Source organism: Centruroides sculpturatus, unplaced genomic scaffold, assembly GCF_000671375.1.
Source record: "Centruroides sculpturatus isolate CEXI.00-Female unplaced genomic scaffold, Cexi_2.0 scaffold31, whole genome shotgun sequence".
Taxonomy (NCBI): domain Eukaryota; kingdom Metazoa; phylum Arthropoda; class Arachnida; order Scorpiones; family Buthidae; genus Centruroides; species Centruroides sculpturatus.
The window spans coordinates 598,470-626,406 of record NW_019384496.1 but is presented as its reverse complement, the minus strand read 5'-3'; the positions used below and the strand labels follow the sequence as shown (position 1 = coordinate 626,406).

The 27,937-nt window shown below is 30.8% G+C and overlaps 1 protein-coding gene across 1 annotated transcript in view; it reads left to right on the top strand.

Annotated features, from left to right (window-relative positions):
- Window positions 1-13,093, top strand: part of LOC111621944 (endoribonuclease Dicer-like) — a 132,753-nt gene extending 119,660 nt beyond the window's left edge. Inside the window, exons 12-14 of the mRNA XM_023364196.1 lie at window positions 8,766-8,931; window positions 9,020-9,095; window positions 12,498-13,093. Of these exons, the coding sequence (XP_023219964.1) occupies window positions 8,766-8,931; window positions 9,020-9,095; window positions 12,498-12,669 (414 nt within the window). The 3' untranslated portion in view covers window positions 12,670-13,093. The remainder of the gene's footprint in view (window positions 1-8,765; window positions 8,932-9,019; window positions 9,096-12,497) is intronic.
- Window positions 13,094-27,937: the final 14,844 nt, after the last annotated feature.

The following is a 27,937-nucleotide window of genomic DNA, read 5'->3' as shown; positions in this document are numbered from 1 at the left end:
GCTGGTAAGCATTTCTTCTTCTTATTTGAGGCATAACACGATATTCTGATGAAATCCTGACCTTACAAAGTGATTTCTGAATGAGAAATCCACTGCACAACTTTTCCTTTATGCAGTTCTTCAGATGTCGTTTGTCCCTCCTGCGTCGTCTAAATGCGCTGTAATACTAATCATTTGCATATCCCAACCTCTTCTTCCTTTCATATGATTTTGACATTCATACGATCATTCCTTCCTTCATGTTGCAATTTTAGTGGCCAGCAGTGTATTTACAGTTGAAGGAGTCCAAGAATTTGGATTGTAAATATGATAATTTGAACATCACTTTAAACAAAATGGAATAATTATTTCATTGATGGAAAGGGCAGACTTCAACAATGACATGAAATTGATATTACAAAATTTTTTTAAACTTAAGATTTAAATTATAGATGTTCTTGAAAGACAAACCACCATGTTTTAGAGAACATCTTGGCATTTCTGTAATTTATTGCAGTATATGAGACTGGCTTCATGATATGCATGTTAACAGAACAAGCCATTGCTAAGACTAAATTTAGTTTAATCAATAATAATAAAAACAAATACCATATTTTCACAGAATGACCAGCATGTTGGAAACTCCAAGGTTACCAGCATGTTGGTTAAACTGTGACTAAAATATAAAATTAATCAGATCTAACAAAACTAGTTGATAATTAAACATTAAAGAAAACATTCTTCCCAGTACAATAAAATAACAACCTGACCTTAAGAATAACATCTTCCTCTCAAATTTCACACAAAGCAATGTTAATCTATGTGAGATAATTTACAGTGAGTTTCTTAAATTTAATATGTTTATTTTTGCATTTTTGAATCAAATAACAATAACATACACACAAAATACTCATGGAATTACAAAAGTGCTTTTTTATGTTGTTATAGAGAAGACAAAATGAAGAAATAAAACATATAATCATAGTTTTTAATGCTGACAGTTTCACAGTTTTAGGATAAAAACTTGTTTGTTTTTACATGACGTAACGCGTTTGGTTTTTTTTAATGTGCCCTCTATAGAGGAATGTATAACCTCACTTAAACTGGCATGCCGGTATTTCCCTGGGATAAACCGGCATGCCAGTTTTTACCATGCGGAAATATCTGATTTTATGGTCTCTTCTGGATAGACAGGCATGCCAGTCATTCTGTGAAAATACAGTAATAAAGTCTACATCAGAGCAATGGCTCATTTTCTTAACATTCATATCAAGGAGCATTTTTATTTTATCCAAAAGAGTCTGCTGAACATAGCATTAGCATTTGCAATCAAAAATGGTGTACTTCTCAATGAAGCTAGTCTCATACACCTAATTAGGGACTGGACCAATCTGAAACATTTGGAGAAATTCAAATTTACAAAGCTATTATTTGGAACACTGCAATAAAGCATGGTGATCCATCTTTGAAGTACACCTATAATTTAAATCTTAAGTTTAAAAAATTTTTATAATATTTATTTGACATTATTGTTGATGTCCACATTTTCCACCAATGAACTAATTATTCCATTTTGTTTAAAGTGATGTTTGAATTTTCATATATGTTTAACTTCTTTTCAACTTGATGATATTTTTGCTTGTTTGTTTTTATTTAGTAAAGTGTATTATTTGCTGGATATTACTGTTGTTGTTTTGTTATTTGGTACTTTGTTAAATCCAATTTCAAATATTGCATAGTTAATGTCACACATCACCACAGATACTCCAAATTTTGTACAAGATGGGTGCGAAAGAATGTTATCTATTTGGTATTCGGCCTATTTTTCGCTATTCAGCCGAATACCGAATATTTAATCACTATTCAGCCGAATACAGAATACCTAAAAACAGGAGTAATAAATAACAAAAACACAGTAAATTAATCATTTTGGTATTTAGATTTAATGTTGTTGGGTTAGTGTTGTTTGTATGTATTTATTTATAACTTATAACATGCACAAAATTAAAAAAAATAATATTAGTCACATGTATTCACAATTTATAAGTACAAAGATCAGCACACGTACACACCTTATTCGTTCGAGAATCGTCGCACGCATCTGAGGGTCTGACCCTGCCTATCCTTTTTAATTGCTCGTCTTTGCTCTTTCCTTTCTCTTTCTTCCATCTCTCTAGTCCACATATGCCTATGCATACATCATAATATGCACTGACGATACTTTCGATTCGTCACTCTTCCGTCATAGTTTTTCTATTTTATAATTACGTGACTCATAGCCTGGTGATAATGGAGAAAAGAGACAGATACAATGTCGGTATAAGTCACAGTTATGATTTCACATATTCGAGACAGCTTGGTAGCTCGAACGGCCACAGGCTTTCACCCGTGCATTTTAAGTGACTTTCATTACAAGCATTTAGCTTTCCGAAGTCTATGACAACAATCATTTGGCATTGGCATTCACGCCAATAAGCTGCCTAGTTTGTTTCATTATGTTATCAACTCAATTTCATATTTATTTTCACATTTTCACTTTGCAGTCCTTCTCTGTTTGTCTTCCGTTATTTACACGTGTAGGTCATTTCATTGTTATTCACATTTGATATCATCATTTATCACATACTGCCATGATGCTACCACGACGTCTGTCTTCTACAACTGTCAAGAATTAACGCAATTGGCAAAGCGTAGTGATAGTGGGCCAATAGAGAACAGGGTCCTTGCCATAATGCAATTTGCACACCAATTTTCGTACGTGTGTTAATCAAGCCGAATAGTTTGGCCGAATATACTATTCGTTGCAACACTAATTAGTATAGATAAATGAAGGGGATGTTTGCTATACAATCCTAGGCTGTTCGACCAATTGCTATGAAACTACAATTACATTTTCTTACTTCTAACTTAGATTATGCCATACATTCCATCCCAAAATATCTATTTGATTTCTGTAAATCAATTAATTTCTATCTACATTCCATTTACTGATTTACATGTGGTGCCATCTATTGGCAAAAAGTTAACAAAATAATAAACTAAATATAATTCTTATAAAAAAAAGGATATAATTTTTAAAAATATATATATTTACTTAATTACTACGACAATGATATAGTGTGAAATAGTTACACTATATCAATACTGCGTCAGGTAGCACATAGCATTTGCCTGCATGGAATCAAAAGTGTTACATTAAAATCTATAACTATTAAATTTTCCACATCTAATAACTTGGTTTTTTTCATTTCTGAACAGTAATTTCTTAATTTTAATAAGTACCCTCCAATAGCCAAGTGCATAAAACCACCAAACTCTAGTACTTAGTTAGTTGTGGGTTTGGGCATGGCCAACGGGCTGGCCATGTGGAGTTTCACTGGTTTTCTTTATGTTAGTAACACTTAAATAGGATCCAGCATCCCATAAAAGTCTTTCTGGGATGCATCCCCTTGGCAGATCATTCAAAAGTCCCTTCTTTCTGTCAGACCAGTGGTATGGTGGCATTTGAATACGAAAATTATATAATATAAGGTTACTGGCAAGCACAAAATATGTTTTAATTGGTTCTCAAGGGTTAAGTGGTTCTCCAGTTTAAATATTTGGTCATTTTTTTGCGAATTTTGATTCATTAGTAGATTACCATTTGATATTTGGCTGTGAATGGTTCAGTTACTCAGAATTAATATTCGGAAAAAATATATCTTAAAAAATTTAAGATTTGGTGTCTACTTAACCAGTGAATTTTTTGCAATTTTGCACCATCCAAGTGTCGCAATAAATATGAGAATGGTAGGTTAAAATAACCAAACTGTTTCTATGGTTTTTGTTTTAATGTTTGTTATATTATAGTATTTGATTTATATAATTACAAAGGTTATCTTAGATAAGGGTTTATTACACCAAGTGACCAATCTAACACATTTCTAAAATTTTTTATTCTTCTACTGTACACAACTAAAAGAATTTTTAAAATGTTTAGATTGGGAACTTGGTGTAAGATAACCTTTGTAAATATAAATCAAATACTATAATATAATATAATATAATAGAAGGGTTGGAAGTACAAAATAATCTAATAATCTTAATCTTTGCTGCTGTTATTTTTTGCTCAAGCAATGTTGGACTAATCTGCTAGTTTTTGTTAATTTTTTTGTTATATAATTTTTCACTAGAAAAATTTTCTGTTCTGCAGTGTAAGACATTTCCAGTTATCAGGACATTGTTTAAGTAACACTAACTAGCTGATACTATACTTTGTTGGTGCCTGACTCGCTTGTTACACCAACAACTTGTGGTATCACCAAACTGCACACACATTATTCACAAGTTCTTTTGTTGGCCATACAGTATAAAAATATAGTGAATTACTGTATTTAGCTGTAGCATAAATGTATTTAAATTTATTAATAACTAATAAATTTAAAGTTCATTTATGTTAAATATTAAACAGTGATTAATATTGCATTGAATTTTGCAGATTTTTTTCAAATTTAAGAACATGGAATTAAAGTACAATTATATAATTGCTTCTTATAATTTTGATACAGCTTTGTGTGTATTGTGTACACATACTATGATATATTAATACAGTAGAACCCCTCTAGTCTGCCCTCGGCTAGTCCGTCACTCCGGTTAATCCGACCGTGGTCAGAGTCGAGAAACTTGTCCCGACTCGTCNAGCACAAAATATGTTTTAATTGGTTCTCAAGGGTTAAGTGGTTCTCCAGTTTAAATATTTGGTCATTTTTTTGCGAATTTTGATTCATTAGTAGATTACCATTTGATATTTGGCTGTGAATGGTTCAGTTACTCAGAATTAATATTCGGAAAAAATATATCTTAAAAAATTTAAGATTTGGTGTCTACTTAACCAGTGAATTTTTTGCAATTTTGCACCATCCAAGTGTCGCAATAAATATGAGAATGGTAGGTTAAAATAACCAAACTGTTTCTATGGTTTTTGTTTTAATGTTTGTTATATTATAGTATTTGATTTATATAATTACAAAGGTTATCTTAGATAAGGGTTTATTACACCAAGTGACCAATCTAACACATTTCTAAAATTTTTTATTCTTCTACTGTACNAATAAAGTCTACATCAGAGCAATGGCTCATTTTCTTAACATTCATATCAAGGAGCATTTTTATTTTATCCAAAAGAGTCTGCTGAACATAGCATTAGCATTTGCAATCAAAAATGGTGTACTTCTCAATGAAGCTAGTCTCATACACCTAATTAGGGACTGGACCAATCTGAAACATTTGGAGAAATTCAAATTTACAAAGCTATTATTTGGAACACTGCAATAAAGCATGGTGATCCATCTTTGAAGTACACCTATAATTTAAATCTTAAGTTTAAAAAATTTTTATAATATTTATTTGACATTATTGTTGATGTCCACATTTTCCACCAATGAACTAATTATTCCATTTTGTTTAAAGTGATGTTTGAATTTTCATATATGTTTAACTTCTTTTCAACTTGATGATATTTTTGCTTGTTTGTTTTTATTTAGTAAAGTGTATTATTTGCTGGATATTACTGTTGTTGTTTTGTTATTTGGTACTTTGTTAAATCCAATTTCAAATATTGCATAGTTAATGTCACACATCACCACAGATACTCCAAATTTTGTACAAGATGGGTGCGAAAGAATGTTATCTATTTGGTATTCGGCCTATTTTTCGCTATTCAGCCGAATACCGAATATTTAATCACTATTCAGCCGAATACAGAATACCTAAAAACATGAGTAATAAATAACAAAAACACAGTAAATTAATCATTTTGGTATTTAGATTTAATGTTGTTGGGTTAGTGTTGTTTGTATATATTTATTTATAACTTATAACATGCACAAAATTAAAAAAAATAATATTAGTCACATGTATTCACAATTTATAAGTACAAAGATCAGCACACGTACACACCTTATTCGTTCGAGAATCGTCGCACGCATCTGAGGGTCTGACCCTGCCTATCCTTTTTAATTGCTCGTCTTTGCTCTTTCCTTTCTCTTTCTTCCATCTCTCTAGTCCACATATGCCTATGCATACATCATAATATGCACTGACGATACTTTCGATTCGTCACTCTTCCGTCATAGTTTTTCTATTTTATAATTACGTGACTCATAGCCTGGTGATAATGGAGAAAAGAGACAGATACAATGTCGGTATAAGTCACAGTTATGATTTCACATATTCGAGACAGCTTGGTAGCTCGAACGGCCACAGGCTTTCACCCGTGCATTTTAAGTGACTTTCATTACAAGCATTTAGCTTTCCGAAGTCTATGACAACAATCATTTGGCATTGGCATTCACGCCAATAAGCTGCCTAGTTTGTTTCATTATGTTATCAACTCAATTTCATATTTATTTTCACATTTTCACTTTGCAGTCCTTCTCTGTTCGTCTTCCGTTATTTACACATGTAGGTCATTTCATTGTTATTCACATTTGATATCATCATTTATCACATACTGCCATGATGCTACCACGACGTCTGTCTTCTACAACTGTCAAGAATTAACGCAATTGGCAAAGCGTAGTGACAGTGGGCCAATAGAGAACAGGGTCCTTGCCATAATGCAATTTGCGCACCAATTTTCGTACGTGTGTTAATCAAGCCGAATAGTTTGGCCGAATATACTATTCGTTGCAACACTAATTAGTATAGATAAATGAAGGGGATGTTTGCTATACAATCCTAGGCTGTTCGACCAATTGCTATGAAACTACAATTACATTTTCTTACTTCTAACTTAGATTATGCCATACATTCCATCCCAAAATATCTATTTGATTTCTGTAAATCAATTAATTTCTATCTACATTCCATTTACTGATTTACATGTGGTGCCATCTATTGGCAAAAAGTTAACANATCTAGCACCTATAGAACCAGTGTAGTACAGGATTATTGAAAATGCTGAATTACTGGATGTTTTTGTAATTTTTCCAAAAACCAATAAGTTATATGAAATGTGAATGTTGCAAACATTGCTTTACATTTTGTAGCCAGTGCCGTCTTTAGGGCAGGGGCTACGGAGCCCTGGCCCAGGGCCCCCAGGCCATAGGGTCCTAATCCGAAAGTAATAAAGTTACAAATAAAAAAATAGGTTAATTAATACATATTAATATAATTACATTGAAAGTTAATTAAAATAAAAAAAATTATTAAAAATATCAAATACTTTATTTCTCCTATACATAGTTAAAAATGATCTTAAAACTAAGCAAACTTATAAAATTTTAGATGCTTCTTATTCACCACACCTTGGCCGAAAATGGTACTTTCTTTTTGCTGTGCGGAAAGAAAATTCCACTTCCTGGCCAAGGGAGGTGAAAAATTGCATATACTCCATGGGAGGAAACAAATAATGCATCCATAGGTCTGTAATATACTATTGTTTCTGTTTCATTAAGGGGCCCCATACGTTCTAAAGACTGCACTGTTTGTAACAGTGCACACTTCTGTATGCTTCTGACTTATTTATTCACACACTAATCAGATTGAAGATGATATAGTGTATTATTGTACTGTGTTAAGATTAATTGAAAAACTGCAAAAACATGAATGAACTTAAAATATATATGTAATTCTAAAAAGCTTCATAAAGGAAGGTACTTTAAAAAATAAAATTGCTGATTTTTTTAAGTCCTTTATTTATTTATAACAGAAGAGATATACTTATACTATACAAGAGTACTCAGTGTGTGCTACACTGATCATCTACCCCAACCTTAAAAATAACATCTTTCTCTCAAATTTCACACAAAGCCAGTGTTAATCATGTAAGTTGAGATAATTTACAGAGAGTCTTAAATTTAATTTTTGCATTTTTGAATCAAATAATAAAATACCAACAAATAAAGCATTTTCAGAATTTCAAGAGTATTTTACATCTTTAGAAAGAAGACAAAATGAAGAAATTAAACATATAATCATAGTTTTTGATGTAATGCTGATAGTTTCACAGTTTTAGAATAAAAACTCATTTGTTTTTATGTGACATAACTCGTTCATTTTTTTTAATGTGCCCTCTATAGAGGAATGTATAACCTCACTCAAACCGACATGCCTGTATTCCCTTGGGATAAACTGGCATGCCAGTTTTTATCATATGGAAATATCTGATTTCCTGGTTTTCCCTGGATAGACCTGCATGTCAATCATTCTGTGAAAATACAGTAGAATATCCTGTCATGGGCAAGCTTCTAGTTTTGATTTTAAGATTGTATTTACAGGATTCATAGGTGTTAGGAGATTTCGCTATGAGGCAAATTTTAAGAAAGAAAAAAGTTGAAGATGCAGATAAACATGATAAAATTAGTCAAAGATGCAGATAGTTTTTATTATATTGACTCCATGTGACTCCATATTGACTTATCTATGATGATCAAAGAGCATTATGTTTCAGCTACTAAAGGGATCTAGCTAACATCCCAATTTACTATTACAGTGGGCATTAGAATCAACAGTTCAAACAATGTGAAAAATCCCATTTTAATTATGGAAATTGACACTGTACTCTTAGCTTAGATTTATAGAGCAATTATATATTATATAATTTAGCATACTAAGTATACTAAAATAATTAACATTTTCTATGATATGTAGATTATTTTTGTTGTTTTAAAAAGGGCAGAATACAATTTTTGTTTGTATACTTAACAAATTTCGTTAATTTTTTCCAGTTATAAAAGATTTTAAATTCTATACAAAGAGCATTTAATTTATTATTTAATTAATAATAGTTTTCAAAATATCTTCAGAATTATTATTTAGAAGAAGAAGAATGTGAAGAAGCAGAAGAAGTTGAAGTGCCTAAAGCATTAGGAGATGTATTTGAATCAGTTGCTGGAGCGATATATCTTGATAGTGGGATGTCCTTAGATTGTGTATGGAGAGTATATTATGCAATGATGAAACCTGAAATTGGTATATTTATATATCTTTATTTTCAGATCTTTATAGTAAATATTAATTGTAGTCGATTATCACTCATGTCATGTAATATATATTTTAGAATTCTTCAGTACCCATGTTCCAAAATCTCCAATTAGAGAACTTCTTGAAATGGAACCACAAACAGCTAAATTTGAGTAAGTTTATATTTGAACTTTTTCCATAGAATAATAATGAAAAAAAAATAAATGTTATAATTAATTTTAATGAAATTATTATTTGAAAAGTCATTCTAAAATTACAAAGAACTGTCTTCTATGAGTAATAAGTGTATGAAACAGTTAAATTAAATAATATCCCAATTAAATAATAAACAGTTAAATTAAATAATAGGTTATCCACAAGAAATAATATACTATTATTTCTTGTGGATAACCTATGGGCTATCTGTTGATTTTAACTTGCAGCTATGAACTTCTCAATCAATTTTTCATTTGTTCAAACTTACAAAGAGCATCTTTAGAAAATTGAAAAATTTTTGTTCATGGTATATTTTCCAAAACTGTGAAAGACACATATACATACATTTCCTTTAGTTCTCATCTATTCATTTTCTGCATGTCAATCCATGCTTTAATTGACCTTATTAGAGACTCCTATTTAAACCTGTATCTTGAAAGCTGCAAAATTTGTAGTAACTCTTTACTGTATATATTGATGCCATTTCAAAGAAATGTTTAGAAACTGATTGTGAATTTAATCATTTGTTAGTCTTCCAACTAAAGATGAATTTTTATGGTCATTTTTGATGAGCAATTAGTCTCAATTGACAGTTAAGACACTGGATACAATAATTATCATTTTAATAAGCTCATTTGTTTTTTTCATTGCTATAAAGTAAATTTTGAGGACCAAAATAATTATATCCATTTTAAACAATAACTCTGGCATGATTATACAATGGTTCATCCTTGTTCACAGCAGCATTACTTTCTGCTATTTTTCTAATGAAATCAAAACTAAAGATCATCTCATTAAAACAATAGAAGTTCATTAATCTAGCACCTATAGAACCAGTGTAGTACAGGATTATTGAAAATGCTGAATTACTGGATGTTTTTGTAATTTTTCCAAAAACCAATAAGTTATATGAAATGTGAATGTTGCAAACATTGCTTTACATTTTGTAGCCAGTGCCGTCTTTAGGGCAGGGGCTACGGAGCCCTGGCCCAGGGCCCCCAGGCCATAGGGTCCTAATCCGAAAGTAATAAAGTTACAAATAAAAAAATAGGTTAATTAATACATATTAATTTAAATTTCAAAAACAATTTAATTTAAAAAGAAGCAAGTTATTGTGATAAGTAAAAATTTTGACAATAAGAAAGAGGGGGGTTAGTGTCTGATAATGTCATGTGATATGTTTCCCATGGCAACCCTCTGGAAAGAAAATTTTTTTTTATTTTTTTTTGGCTAGAAATCGCATGTTTCCTATTCCTTTTCGATATTGCTACTGCAGAAACCTTTCTGCACCATACAACAGTATATCAGAGAATATACAGAGCCTGAGGGGTTTTCAACAACAACGTTGAAGACATCTTTGTATTTTTCTTAACATATTTCAAAATCACTTCACTCGATACAATTCTTAATAACTTTAAATTACTATTTGTAAATTCTTTAAAAAATATTTTTAAAAAAATAAATAAAAAATTGTTTTTCTTCTTTACACAAATCCTTTCTATCCATTCCAATGTTAATTTTCATGATAACTGGTCAATTTTCTTAGTGTTTAGTAGGAAATTTATGCTTTAATTAAACGTGTTCTATAGAATATTTTATTTTAAATATTTTAATATATAAAATTCTAATGGAATTAAGTAAAAAAAAAACAATTTTTATAGAAGAATCTTCAGTTTCTGGGATTCAAAACTNAATTTACAGAGAGTCTTAAATTTAATTTTTGCATTTTTGAATCAAATAATAAAATACCAACAAATAAAGCATTTTCAGAATTTCAAGAGTATTTTACATCTTTAGAAAGAAGACAAAATGAAGAAATTAAACATATAATCATAGTTTTTGATGTAATGCTGATAGTTTCACAGTTTTAGAATAAAAACTCATTTGTTTTTATGTGACATAACTCGTTCATTTTTTTTAATGTGCTCTCTATAGAGGAATGTATAACCTCACTCAAACCGACATGCCTGTATTCCCTTGGGATAAACTGGCATGCCAGTTTTTATCATATGGAAATATCTGATTTCCTGGTTTTCCCTGGATAGACCTGCATGTCAATCATTCTGTGAAAATACAGTAGAATATCCTGTCATGGGCAAGCTTCTAGTTTTGATTTTAAGATTGTATTTACAGGATTCATAGGTGTTAGGAGATTTCGCTATGAGGCAAATTTTAAGAAAGAAAAAAGTTGAAGATGCAGATAAACATGATAAAATTAGTCAAAGATGCAGATAGTTTTTATTATATTGACTCCATGTGACTCCATATTGACTTATCTATGATGATCAAAGAGCATTATGTTTCAGCTACTAAAGGGATCTAGCTAACATCCCAATTTACTATTACAGTGGGCATTAGAATCAACAGTTCAAACAATGTGAAAAATCCCATTTTAATTATGGAAATTGACACTGTACTCTTAGCTTAGATTTATAGAGCAATTATATATTATATAATTTAGCATACTAAGTATACTAAAATAATTAACATTTATGATACACAAGATCTACATGTCACTTGGAGTTTGTTGCTAGATAACAGATTTTTCTACTTACTGGCAAAATCCATGTATGCACAGATATATCACATGCTTTTTAAATTATTTATTCTTAAATTACAGTTTTTATTTACTTTAACTGTTTATGAATATTTTAATTTTTATATTCAAAAGTAAAAAAATTAAACTTATAATTTGTATTTCATTTTTAATTATATTCTAAAATTTCAGTATAATTGTAAGTTATTCTAATGTTAACGGATAATTTTATGGTAGAAAAGTGTTTGCAATGCTATCATTGTCATTATACATTCAAATTATATTTAGATGAAATGTATTTTCATGTGTAAAGTTTTTAATTTTGTAATATTAAGCATAACTTATATCAGTTTGTATCTATGTATTAAAAATACTAAGTTATGTGCTTAATATTAAAAAAAAATCTTATCTGATACTGGTTCTGATAGCTGAGTGTAAATTTTCAGCTACTATAGAGGTCTGTGAGAGTCAGCTATCTGGTCTCTCTAATCTGTGAATTTTATACTCTTTTAAAATTACATTTAAATTCTACTTGAGGAATTAATGCAACTAAATTAATCTGAAAGTATTTCTTTTTTAATGAATACTTTATTTTCTGTAACAGTTTGTTTTGGAATTTTGAATATGGTAACGAGTTTCTTCAATTCTTCAAAAAAATTATAACATAAAGTACATTATTTTAGTATATTTATGTACACTATGTAATCTTTATTAAATTAACACTTAAAAGAATTAGCAATATTTTAAAAAAATGCTATTTCATTTATTTTTATAATCAAAGCTGATGGTTATTTAAATGTAAATGCAAATAATTTTTTTGCAGGAGAGCTGAAATGACAATGAGTGGAAAAGTCAGAGTCCGAGTTGAAGTTTTTGGTAAAGGTCAGTTTGTGGGCATTGGAAGAAATAAGCGTATTGCAAAATGTACTGCAGCTAAAAGGGCTTTAAGAGAACTAAAAAAAATGAAAAAAGCAAAATCTTGGAAAAGCTTTTGAAGATTGTAGATAGCAAAAAGTTAAATTATGTATCCATCATTGTTCATGTTTTATAATGAAAAAAATATATATATTAGAATTTGCCACTGAAATATAATATAAAAATTTAATATTCCAAAAAGTAATTTTAATTGCTAAATTTTCAAATAGTGAAAAATTAATTATATTGCAGAAATATTAGTACATTTACTATAAATAGACTTTTAGGAATTGTTATTTTTTTAATGTTCCTAGTATATTTATAAGTAGGTCATTGATTATTCATATTGGATTTTCAAAAAGAAATTTATTCACTTGTTTAATGAAAATGATTTTCTTGTTAATACATTCATAATGGTAAAGTTGTGTAATGTAAAAAGTTTTTATATTCTTTTGTTAAAGTTTCCTTAAAAAAATAATAAAATATAGTCAGAATTGTTAATATTTAAAATACAACTTTTTAATTTTTTTTATAGCTACTTTATATTTAAATTTAATGTGATTTGTTTGATAGAGTGTGACTTATTTAATTTGAAAATTATTGTCAGTCTTAACAGTGACCACATAAACTGATGAGATGTAGAGTAATCACTTGTTTGTTTATGAACATATTTTTTTAAAATAAATATCATTGTTTGATACAGAAACTAAAAAAAGAAACCGTTAGCTTTTTTAATGATTATGTATAAGATCATGACTAATAAACTTTCAATTTGCACAAATTGTTAATTGAAAACTGATGATGATGCAATTGTTCTTCTAGAGTTGAGATAAGAATCAGCATATGCTAGAAAAAATATATTGTATATAGTTTTTATATCTGTGAATATTATACATTTTTATCCTGATTTTTTAAAAATTTGCTCACATTATTTTGCTCAGTTCTTCATCAATCTTATATTAAGAAATGTATTATATAGCAGTCTGTATAAAAATTGAAATGATTTATTCTGTGAAAAGTATCATATATCTAAGAGAATAAAAGATAGAACTATTAACTGTGAAATATTTTTCATAGAATAACTAAACTCATTTGAAGAGGGCTATAAAATGTGTTAACTTATTTTAGATAGATATACTATACAATACAATACAAATAGGACAAAATCAACACTAAGTAACTAATTTTAATTACAGAAAGGTCTTGTTTTATATGGGATTGATTTATGGATTTGTTTTTGTGGATGATCAATAGTTAGGTTAATCCACTCCTAGTGCCAATGAATCTGTCAGCACACCATACTTCTCCAGTGGTGTCATCATACTTTCCATGGGTGTAAATAAATAAAGGACATATTCCCCCAATATTTTTGTACCAGTGAATTATCCTCCATTTATTTTTTATAGCCACTGAAAGCCTAGCAAAGAGAAATGTTTTACTTGTTATTGGCCTAATCCCCAGTATAGCTAATGCCAGCTATGGACATTCCAAACATAAAGAATTATTGAATGCTATGGTGAACACTTGTTTGCATGTATTTTTTTTTTTTTTTTTTTAAATAAAGTAGTAAATTTGTGTGAGTCCCTGGATCATGAGATCCAAGATACTCACTGTAACATCCTGGCTCCCATATTTCTGTTGGATCAGCATTCTTGACAGAAAATTTAAGGAGAACATAGTTTTTGAAAGCAACAACTGCCATTGAGAAATATACATGCAACATGATTTAAACATTGAAGGTCTCAAGATATCTCTGGTTGGGATTGATTGTGATGTCATTAGTATCCATATTTTTGCTTACATATTCAGTTCAGAAGTATTAATAAATACAAATGCTAATAAGAAATATGACAATTTCTAGCAACATTAATGTTGTCAAGGCTGATATTTCAAATGTAATGTTACAGTTAGAATTACTTGATTCCAAATAAAATGAAGATGATCTCATTATGAATATGATTGTTGAAAATATGAAAGAAGAAAAAAGCAAGATCCATAAAAAAGATAGGTACATATCTTCAACAAAAGTTTCTAATAAGTCTAAAATACTGTTTAAAAATCACTTGGATTATAAAAAATCCAAGTGATTTTTAAACAGTATTTTAGACTTATTAAGAAAACTTTTGAAAGGCTTCTTAAAAAAAATAAGGCAGTGTTAGATACAAAAAAATTGCTGATGCTGGAAGATGGTCTATATCTTCTCAAAAGTTTTCAGTTTTTATGTTGCTTATGGACATTGGCAAATCAAGAATCATTCAGGTTGGATTATAATAAATGAAATCAGATTTAGTATATACAAGTATAGTAGACTTAAGGCGGCTATACACGATGGGTTAATCCTCAAAGGAGTAACCATGCATGCCTGATTTTGAGTCATTCCTGGAAGTGTGTGGGGGAAAATTTAACAGTTTCGGCAAACTGTACCGACCACCTGAGTAGAATCGCCCATATTCATTAGGTTAATTCTCAAAGGAGTAATCATGCATGCCTGACCTTTATAATAATTGGTAGTTATGTGCCTCAGACACAGAGACTTAGTGCGGGAATTGCAGAACTTCACACGGAGAATATTGTCGTGAAAGGGATACGAGTTGTAATCCTGGTATTGTAACCAAGTGTACTAAGTTTAAGGCAAGAGCCTTTTGTTTATATTTGTTATTTTATTTTATTTATTGTTATAATTGTACAAGATATACAAGATAAATTGAATAAAGAAAAGTCTCCCTTGTTATACGGATAGTGGGACAAGGGTGATGCTGATCCCCATTGGGGAAATGATGATTACCAAAATGAAAAAAAAAAAAAAATGAAAAAAATAATTGGTAGTTTATGAGGGACAATTTAACAGCTTCGGCGACCTGTACTGACCACCTGAGTAGAATTGAAAAACCATTTGATTTTCCTGGCGCAGTGTCAGACTGCGCAGGCCGACCTAAACGTGTGTGAGAACAATGTCTCGTGAATGTTTGGAAGAATTATTTTCTATAACCTTATTAACTTTTATTATTTATAACCTAATAAATTAATTTTTCAGGTTATAAATTATTTTCGGATCAAAAATTTCTTGAGTAAATTAAAATTATAAATAATTTTAATATTTAGAAAACTTCTCAATTCATTTCTTCCGTTTTCATAAAACATCTTGATACTCTATATCATTTTCTTTTACATTTTAAAAAATTTATTGTTTTAATATCCAAGTAAATTAAAACATGACAACTTAAAATAAGACAAAGTTTAATAAATTCTTTTTAATTATTAAATTATAAAATTAATTTGTGATAATAACGTTTACAATTTGTACTAATATCGAATGTGGTTGAGAATTATTAATATATATTCGTCTATAAAATTTAATCCATGAATTTTTTTGGTAGTAAAATCGACTTGCCATTGTCTTTCGCTGATAATTGATGCTTTTTAACAGAATCTATAGCCCAAGATTTCTCTTGAAAAATTAATTTTGTGATCTGAAATAATTCCATTAAAAAATTATTCATATGAAAAATTAATTTTGTGATCAGTGCTACCCAAACCACTACTACTACTATTTACACCATAGACTTCTATGCATACTTTTTTCCTGCGAGTTTTAATAGAATTTGTTGCCAATAAACATCAGTGGCGTAATAATAAACACAATGACGTAGCGAACATAACTGGCACCTGGGCCGCGACACTATATTGGCGCCCTTACACACACACACACAATGTGATTGGTTTACCTGGTGAACAGGTACAACAATGTTCCTTCATGAAACAGTGGTCACAGACCAATGCTTTGTGCATTTAATATTTTGAGCACTGACCCTGAATGACAATAATAATGTTAAAAAATAAAATAGGCAAGGTTCAGTACTGAACCCATTTTTAAGACATTCAGGTTTTAAAAATGGGTTGACTGAATTACAGAAACAAAATGTCCATTTATTATTATTATTAATAATAATAAAATATTTATTTGATTATATTGATATACTGTAATTTCTATATGAATAGCATTTTATAATGGTATAACTTATTTAAAATCCAAAAATAATTGGCATTAAATACAAAACATTTTTTTTCTTTATGGGCATTGGTGATCATTTTGATTAATGTGTCTTGATGCACACTGCATGGAATATTTTAAATAAGGTTGATTCTCTCATAGTTTTAAATGAAAATAAAAACTAATCTTTTAGCCATCATAACAAGATACTGAAAACAATAAAATTTTTTTTATATTCAGTCTGGTTTCCCTGGAATAAATTGTAGGGTTGTATTGATGGAAAGCACATGTGGCACCAACAGAAAAAGTAGCAGTTTACTTCAATAGAAATAAGTATAACTCTGTCATCCTACAACAATTTGTAATAAGAAAATTGCATTTTTAGTACTTCTTTGGATACTGCACTTGTATTAAATAACCACGCCACAAAAAAAAACCTTAAAATGCAGTCATACTTTTTAATCTAATGTTTTTGGTCTTTTTTTTCCATTCATTTTCAACAAAAACCATCATTCAATTGGTATTTTTATTCTGAAGGATGATAAAAATGACTGAAAACATTAGAAGATTAAAAAGTATAACTATACTTTAAGGTTTTTTTTCATGGTGTGGTATTTTTAGACTGTTATATAGCTAAAGCAGGGTCATGCAGCATGCTTGTGTTTTATGACAGTCAACATTGCATGAAAGGGTAAATGTTGGTAATAGATTTTTCAGTTAGTCATATTTTGGATGATAGTGCCTACCTATTATCTGAGTTTTGCTTATGCCATATCAAGATAACGAAAATCTCAACATCATGAAAATAATATATAATATAAATTGCACATATTGTTGGAAGATTCAGGTGGATAGAGTTTTAGACATGTAAAATGGACTTGGTTGTAAAATGTTTATTGTTGTGTGCATTCTGCATAATATTTGTATACAAAGTTGTGATGTGACAGAAGTTCATTTTGATGATGATGAAAGTGAAGAAACCACAATGCACCCTATTGTAAGAAAAGCTACAACAAAGCATGATGACATTGCAAATGGAATATTTGTTAATCTTAAACAAAGTTATTGAGAATATTTGGTCAGTTAAACATTTAGATGAGTGTTTTACAATTTAAAATATTTGTTTCATTAACACAGTTGATATATTTCTTTGAACAAAATTAGAAATATTTATACTGTATTTATATAAAAGATTCTTTGTATGATTTTGTTCAAATTTTATTACATGTATAGTGTAAATAAGTGTGTATATCTTTTCACTATTTAATTAATACAATTTCATTGTGTAATTTAAAATTAATATTTTTTATATACATTATGATGTATTGCTTTGAAAATACTAGAAGTATTTAATTTTAGAAATTCCTAAAATGCAACTAATTGAAATGAATTATTAAAATGATTTTTTTGTTTTGGAGAAGTCATTTTCCATGCATATAAATGAAAATTTATTCAAGTAAACAAATACAGTACAGTATAAACTTTTATATATAATTTTGACTTGTTATTAATGCTGTTTATTTCTTTGATTTATTTAATACTCTGAACACAACACTTTTAAATATTCTAAAAATGTAATAAGCAAATAAACTTTTGAAGTAGCTTATGAATAGCATTTGCTTATGATCTAAATTCATTAATTAAGTAAAACCACAATTTTCTCAAATTTATGATTGTCATATTCTAATGTAAAACTAGTTGATGTGAAATTTATAGTTTTGATGTCAAAGACCTTGTTAGTGATGTTATATTTTTTAGAATGGATTGATTTTTAAATAGCATAAAAAAGATTGAATTAAACAAATTATTTCCATGTTTAAGCAAATATTTCAAATCACAATTGAAGTAAAATAAAAATTTTACTAATAAATGCTGCAATGTCATTCAAACAATATATGAAACTGATCAAAGTTCTTGTATGAAAAAGCACAAAACTACAAAAATAAGAAGGAAATTTAAATGAACTTAGCTTTCAATTTTTTTAATATAATCCATTCCATTCAAATTTCCTTCTTATTTTGGCAGTTATTGTGGTTTCTGATAAATTTTATTCGAGTTTATAAATATGGTTTAATTTGATCAATTAATTTTTCTAAAACTTGATATAACTTTATTTTCTATTCTGCTCTTTCCTTTTGTTTCTCATCAATTTTACTTGTCAAAATTGTAACCCATTCTGGCACTTTATATTTCCCTCTCATTTCTTTCATTTGATGACAGATTCTGCAGTAATTACCAGTGGTTATGAATTTGACCACACTGAATATGATGAGTCATTTGGTGATAGATTGAATGTAGATGGCATTGATATTTTGTTTGTTAAAGTGCGTGCTTGAATGCTGTCAAATATGACGGAGTTACATCTGGCCATCTTCCTATTGCATCTTTCATTATAACATACTCCCACTACTTTCTATCGTTTCCCATTTCATTGTGATAATTTATTTATTCTTTTTTAAACGTTTCAGTTTGTGAGGCTCTGGACAGGTCCGAACCCTCACTAAAATTCGCGTTAAAATAATTGTTTTAGAGAAAAAATATATAGTAGTTAGAAATAGATTTTTATTTTATGAAAACGCGACGCTAACTTTTAAACAATAGAAGAATGTAAGTCCGTCGACCATTTCCGGTTGGAGATCGAATTAAACTTCGATTTTGACCTCTCCCGCGCCCCCGAAAGGTTTCGAATTGTCATCAGGTGACGACGGGAGACCAATCGGAAAGGGGAATCTGAGAGAAAACGGATAAAACCCCGGAAATTCAAGGATGCGACGGCTTCTTCTCCCGAAAGTTCCAAGTGACGGATCTGTTGTTGTGTGTGCGTCTCGCACCCATCTTCGTCTCCATCTCCCGACCTCGGATCGACATCTTTCCATCAACGGAAGTCGACCGCATCGTCCCGGAGTCGTCGAGACGTGATGGAATGGTTCATTCGCGAACAAGGGACACTCCTTCAAAATGGGACTATCTTGGAAAGGAGAGGAAGACCCAGAGGCCGCAACCGCCGTAGAACTTCCAAGATCGCGGAAATCTTGTAAGCTTATTTCGTGTTTAATAAACGGTTGTGTGGTTTTTTTTTTTTATTTCTCCCCACTCGGCCCCCACAAGTTCTTCCACTCACTATATGTTTAATTTAATCTGTCAGAAATCATTGCCCATACGTATAAATGAAAAACTTTAACTGATACACATCTGATACTTTATTAAATAATATAACAGTACATTAAACAGTCACAAAATTAATCTGTGCTACATAAAATCGATCTTGAATACGGCTTTTCACGAAACAGTGAACTCTCTGAATTTGAACTTGAACTAAATGAAAATAGCCTGTGTTTTAGGAGCAATGAAATTAGTATAAGAATAAATTAAAATATTTAAAACGATGGAGTCAGAATATTCTAATCTTACTTAATTGTACTGTAAGCGAGTACACAAAAATTCGGATTTTCCTTCTTATCTGACTTACGGAGGCGTGAAACCTTCTGAACTCTTAATTAAACCATTTGCTAAATGAATAGAATTAGAATAAAAAGTTAAAAAAGCAAACCAGTTTTTCATTTGAGAGAGACTATTTTTTATTACAACTTATTTATCCCCAAGTGCATTTCGCCAGTACACTGTCACCCAATCTGCACAATACAGTTCAATTTGCCAATTACTATAATACAACTATTCATTACAATCTCTTACACCGTGGTTACAGTTTTTATATCCGCCAAGATTTACCAAGCATTCCGCTGGCACCACGCCATTATTTAAATTAACAGAATTATTTTGCATAACGATTGCAAAATGTTCTTTAAATTTTCTTTTTACAGTACAGTATTTATTTCTTTATACTGTACATTATTTTTACTTCATTAACATTAATTTCACTGGACAACAAAAAAATGTTTTTGAATGTTTCCTTTATTTCGTGAGTGAAATCTTACTAATTTCGGGGTGAGAAAATTGAATATGACAAAGAAAATTTTTTATTAGCTCTAGTTCCTGTGGTATACAATAGGTGATTTTAACAGCATAAGAGAAAACGATACATTTTAATTAAATATGCTAACAACATTGAAAGTGCTTTTGAATTTTTTTTTAAAATTACAGTAACATTCTAAGAGTTCTAAATTAATAGAAGAATACCTGGCAGGTGGTTCGGTGTGAAGAGAATCGTGTGGTGACTTCATGAGATCGTTTTCTTTTGGCTTGCCTCTTGTAAGTGAGTTCTGGTGCATCCCTACACACAGTAGTAATCCGCATCCCTACCAGCAGTAATCCGCAAGCATTACTTCATTCCAATGGCACTGATATCTTTGTTCCAATACAGAAATATCCTGGTGGAATCTTTCCCCATTTTCATCACAGCTCCACAACTAGTAGGGAAAAAGTCTAGGTGGGAATGGAGAAAATGGATTTTGAGGGACATGTTGCAACTAGGACAACTAGGAGGGAAAAAGTCTAGGTGGGAATGGAGAAAATGGATTTTGAGGGACATATTGCATCCGAGTTGATGATATTTTTCCAGAAGTATTGTCACCAACTGAGTGTAGTTATCGTCTCTTTTGTTACCTAAGAATCCACGAATAACTCCCTTTTAAGGCTTCCCAAGCTTCCTTTTCTTTTCCCTCCAAAACTTGGTCAAACGCGGGTTCCTTTACAAATTTTCGAATTTGTGGCCCAACAAAAATACCTTCCTTAACCTTTGCATCACTCAATCTAGGAAATTTGTCTCTTAAGTACTTAAATGCCTGTCCTTTCTGGTTCATACGTTTGACAAAAGTTTTCATTAAACCCAGCTTGATATGAAGGGGTGGAAGAAGAACATCTTTTGGGTCCACGAGAGGCTCGGCAACGACATTTTTCTCGGTAGAGTCAAGATTTCTTGCAGGCCAGTCCACTTGAATGTAATGTGATTTCCTATCCCTACTACCCCACATACATAAAAAGCAACAGTATTTAGTGTACCCCAGTTGCAGGAAGGGACACTCCCAGTTGAAGGAGTGTCCCTTGTTCGCGAATGAACCGTTCCATCACGTCTCGATGACTCCGGGACGATGCGGTCGACTTCCGTTGATGGAAAAATGTCGATCCGAGGTCGGGAGTTGGAGACGAAGATGGGTGCGAGACACACACAACAACAGATCCGTCACTTGGAACTTTCGGGAAAAGAAGCCGTCGCGTCCTTGAATTTCCGAGGTTTTATCCGTTTTCTCTCAGATTCCCCTTTCCGATTGGTCTCCCGTCGTCACCTGATGACAATTCGAAACCTTTCGGGGGCGCGGGAGAGGTCAAAATCGAAGTTTAATTCGATCTCCACCGGAAATGGTCGACGGACTTACATTCTTCTATTGTTTAAAAGTTAGCGTCGCGTTTTCATAAAATAAAAATCTATCTCTAACTACTATATATTTTTTCTTTAAAACAATTATTTTAATGCGAATTTTAGTGAGGGTTCGGACCTGTCCAGAGCCTCACACACATATTTTCCACTTGTGCTCAGCATAATTGATTGAGTCAAGGAGGGCTGTCATGTTTGCATAAATATATATTCTATAATAGAGTGTAGTTTTATTATATGCTGATCTGAGGAGTTTTACAGGAAAACGCCAACGAAAATTTGAAATAATTGAAGATGCACTATTTTGTAATGAAACATTTTTTTTACAAATTTTATTATAAAACCTTTCTCATATATTTTGTATTATTTTTAAAATGAATAAAAGTTTTAAATCTTTCGCGGACCATATTTTAGCTCTTGCGGACCACTGGTTGGGAACCGCTGCTCCAAAGCAGGAACTAATCGGTCATTTTTATAGTGATTTTTGAATTCAGCAGATGAAAATACATAAGAATATGCTAATTTTGAGCCTGAAACAAAATCATTGTTGTCCTGTGTTTGACAATTATTACTATTACAATGCAAAAATACAGGAGAAATATTGACCTTTAAAAGTACTGCGGCAAGATGTTCTGACAGTCTGGTTTTCAACTTCTGTTTTGTCTCTTCAACATAAAAATTCGGGACTCTGTATGTACTGTACATTGCAATCTGTACACAACTCCTTGCTCTTTCAATGGATTCTTTTTGTATAACCAATTATCATCAGTTCCGAAAGTCTGTTTTTTTTTTTTTTTTTTTTTTTTGAATTGGAGCTAATTTTATTAAAGTTTCACTAAAAATGTTTTGATATTTTTCATATTAAATATATACCTTTAACATGTGGAAACGATACGTACTTTTCAATTTTTTTTCTTTACTTTGTATCTATTTAACATGAGGTCATCATACCATTTTTTTATAAGGTTCCTTGGGTATTCATTTAACGGGAACTTTTTATTTACTATCTTGACTTCTTCTCTTACATTGGGTTTTGTTGTTCTGGAAAGAATCTTACTAACTTCCATCAAATATATATTTCTCTTTTGATTTACAGGACAATATGATTTAAAATTTATAACTTTTTTTAGCGTTACATGGTTTTTCGTACTTACTATATTCAACATAAGATTCAAGAAGCCTCCGTAAGTCAGATAAGAAGGAAAATCCGAATTTTCGTGTACTCACTCACAGTACAATTAAGTAAGATAAGAAGGTAATGAAATTAGTTTTGAGTATTTTAAATTTATAAAGATATTTTAAAAATTTATATTTTTATTGGAGTTCATAACTTTGTTAGTAACTAGTAGGCATTTCCTGCCAAAAAGTAAAAAAGGATAAACGTTAAAATGAAAAACATATTAAAAGTTTTGTTATTTTAGTCTATCATTGTTATGTTTATCAGGAAGTGTCAAGGTGATCAAATCAGGTGAAGGATGGAGTGTCCAGGTTTTATGGAATTCTATTTTCCTCAGAGTCCCAGAGACTAAGTGACAAATTTGGTGCAGATCGATCAAAAAACTTAGCGAAACATTCTATTATATAATTTTTAATGTACCGGTGTACACATTATACGTATATAGATTTATCACGTATAGTTGTGACACATGTATAAATTGCAAACAATCAAACATTTTATTGGGCTGCAATTTGAAAACTAAACCTATAAATTCCCATTGTCGTACGTCGGGCTGTCTGTATTTTCTTAATCTCGAGAACGGAGTTAGATAAAAGGCGAGACCAGATATGGAAACATTAGGGGGCAGAAGGCCCCGATTAACTATATACGAACTTCCAATACAAACCGGAAGACACGTTGTTTCAATTCAAAAAATTTTCCTCTGAAAGGTGTTAAGATAGATGACCGGCATGACTGTTAAAGGAAAAGTATGATATACAGGGGCAAGCCACTACTAATTTGAGATGGCGAGAGTATATTTTACATTAAATAAATTAAAAATATGATTAAAAATTACAGCCTGGTATTGTGACGATGTCATAATAAATAATTGCTGATTGAATTTAGTTTTTTTTTTTCGATTTGATTTATGGTTTAAATATTTTGTTTAGAAAAACTATACAGAAAAAAAGAATAGTCTTTTTGCAATACACTTTTACTGTATTAAAAGAGTTTTTTCACATTCCATGATTCTCAATTTTGTCAACTAACATAATTATCAATTTGTACCATAATTTACAAAGAAATTCTAATAATAAATTTGAGGTACCGTAATCGATAATTATAATATAATTTTACCATTTTAGAATTTTTTCATTTTATACAAAACCCAAGAAAAATATTTTAATTGAAGCGAAGCGAGCAAGCTCCGTTAGTAGTGACGCAAATTGACAAATTGCCGAAACACGCGAAGTAATGACTCGGACGAAATTTTGCACTAGAACAAATAAAATGGCGTGTTGTGACGGAAGCCGAAGTTTAAAGTTTGACCCAGAACGGAAGATTTCAGAGATCAAAGATTATAGTCTACCCGACATTCGAAATACGGCGAAGCTCTTGCCAAACTTTTTTAATACCTATTTTTTTCTAGAAAAATTTACCCTGCATATCTTAAAGTATCATACTTTACACAGAAATACTTTTCAAAAAACAATAACAACAGTACGAAGAGTTTCGGTTTGCCATTGTATATTTATGAGAAATATTTCAATTGAGTTCTATTAATTATTGTGTTTTTTAAAAATACAACAGTATTTTAAACTATATTAATTAAAGGTAGACGCAGTAAGGGCATCTTACACGTGCTGCGTGTAAGATGCCCTCACTGCGTCTACTCTTATTATGTAAGTTAAAGAAGTTTTAGAACAAAGATATGAATTAAATGCTTGAGCAGTGACCAGTCACTTTAATTTAGCCCATAATGATCTAATGTGAGTTCGCAAAGTAGGAAAAAATTTCCATGTTTAACGATTTGCTTTTATGATCGCATTTCTAAAAAATGAGTAGCCAAACCTTTTTATATATCCAGTTTTTACTAAGCAAACGTTTTCGTTACATTTAAGCGTTAAGAATCCAGCCAAATATCTAAAAATGTTGTGTTATCCGTTCTTTAAATACAACCCAGTTGGCAATTTTCTGTCGACTACGTTACTTCCGATTTCTTTCAATATACAATCATTTTTGTATACCATTTGGTGTTAAAAGCTACAGGTATTTTCATGTTTAATTGAAAAGTCCGATAAGAAATAAAATTTGTGCGATTCATAAAAGAAATTAAAACAAAGTCGCTTGCTGTCTAACTTGACGCCCGATCGAACTTCGCGACACGGTGCTACTGAAACTGGTCTGCGGACCAGAGATGATCCGTCTTATCATTATTTTCATTTAATTTCACAAAAGTATTGGTCCGCGAGGTATTGGAACGAAAAAAACAAAACTGGGTGTGTTTGAAAAGCGATGCTCTAATACAGTGTTTCTCAACCTTTTTTGTGCTATGCCCCACCTAAGCCTTTCTAAAATTCTTATGCTCCCTAACATATATAGCGGTTATACAGTTAACTTAAACTCTGGACAAGTCCATCGATCACACGTATTACATATAAATTATTGTTATATAACTTTACATTTTTAAATTAAAGGGATTAGTTAGGCTATATAAAACTTATATTTGTTAATTTAGATAATAAATTTATAGTTACAGTATAAGCATTTAATTTGAATTTTAAAGTAATTTGATTAGCTTCTTAAAAACAGAACATAATCTCAAAAAATAAATCATCGGTGTCTTAACTCGTGAGTTTCGTAATAGAATGTTACGGAAGCGTAAGTCGAGCAAAGTTCGTCAAACTGTGGTCCGCGATTGCCACAAGTAGTCACGTGTTAGCAATAAAAGTTAATTTTGAATCAAGTTAATTCTGGCGGGAAGCGTGCTGTCGGATGCAGCAACGGCTGTTTGTAATAGTACGGTAGAAGCAACGTGGCGTGCTCCATGGCTCAGATAGTTCCGTTTTGGTGTCCATTATGTGATTTTATGAATGAAAATTTACAAGTTGTGAAAGCGCACGTCAATATACAGCAGAGCGTCGATTATCCGAATCAATTGAGGACGGGTTGTTCGGGGAAATCGATATTTCGGATANGTTTATCCGAATCAATTGGGGACTGGGGTTGTTCGGATAACTTATTTTTCGGATAACCAATTATGTACGAAAAAATATATTAATTTATCCCGTGTTGAAATTTTTCTCCGTTGCGTGTCGCTTCGCGTTGAATTTTCGTCGATGTTAAGCCTAACGAAGACTATTGTATCGTTAAAAATTATTTTTTTTATTTTGTACAAACAAAATAAATATATTGAAAAATATAAAAACAATAAAAAATTATACTTCAGAAGTTAATTTAGTATCAAAAACGTTAAATATTTGAGTAGCCCAAGATATAGCCAAAGATTGCAGCGCCACAGCACTGGCGAAAATTTAAATTTGCCGACTGGAATTATTTCGGATAATTGATGTTTCGGATAATTAACTTTCGGATAATCGACGCTATAGCCATACGATGGTGTAAGTGGTAAGTGTCGTCTCGAGTTTTTTCGTAACTACTATTAATGCTATTGGAAGCCTTTTTTTTAATTTTGTCTCTAAAAATCGCATATTTTAAAATTATAGATCTCGGCATTGACACCTGCAAGGAAACACGTGAGCTGTAGTCACGTGTCCGGCTGACGTCGAGCGCGGTCACGTGACACGATTTGTAAGCGTCCGCTGTCCAATGTGTTACTCCGCGATGTGAACGAGGTTAGGCAATGGCGGCTTCCTCCGTGTAGAGTCGGTAAGTAATCCGATGAGTTTTTGCTTTTAGCACTTATTGAATGCACCACTCCCAGAGCCGTAACTAGCCATTCCTGTGCCCTGTTGCAAGAATTTGAATTTAGGCCCCTTAATTTATTTGGTTTGGGAAAATAATAAAACAAATATATTACAATAGACTTTTAATAAGATTTATTTTAATTGAACTTTTCTGGCTTTCATTTCAGCAAATTCATTAATTACATGATCATAATTAGTATTTTTAATGATAATGTATTCTATTGAAATAATAGAAATATTGGACAATCGTTCTTGCCCGATATTTAATCTTAATAAATTTTTTATTAATTTTAACTTGCTAAAACTTCTCTCGCACGAAGCAATAGAAACGGGAAGAGTTAGAAATATTCGAAGAACGACATTGATATTTGGGTAAGACTCAACTAAACCAAAATCACGAAGAGCCTGTAGAATATTAAGCGAAAACGCAGTTTCTATATTTTGTATAAGAGTCGTTACTTCAAACTTAAAACTTTCAATTTCACTTGTGAATTCGTACTTTTTTAAATCTTTGCTATATTTAACAGCGAGATCTGCAGCTGATTTTTTTTAAATCAGCAACACTCATGTATTATAAAGAAGAGCCATAGAGAAAGCAAAAATTAGCCTTTTTCCAGTATCATATTAAAGACCTCGGGGGCCCCTTCGAGGCCGCATAGTTCGCTTACCGCCGTTGAGGTATACAACACATATGGGTACTAATATAAAGCAAAAAGTTATGTCAGAATTTCTGCACGCCTTTTACAACCTCGAGACTAAGATTTTATTCGAGAGTTACCACGTTATCTATTTAGCAATTAAAAAAATCCCCGGGCAGATTTATTTTTATTACAAAATGTTATCTTTACAGATTTCTAGCTCTGCACACTGTAGAAAAATCTAGAAATACAGTTTTATATATCGTAATAATATTAGTCGTCGCCAGAGAGCTCTATAAAGTAGAGAAATATCTATAAATTTGAAAACTATAAACATAAATTTAAATTTCTCAAAAAATAAATAAACAAAATTTCAAAAGTCGATACTTTTGGCTGATTTGTCTGCTGTCTCCGCTATCTCACTACGTCCCTCTAAAAGTCGCCACGGTTGGGAACACTGGTGAGCAGACATCTAGGGTCTAAATAAGGCAAAATGTAATCGCCAATAAAAAGGAGGAAAA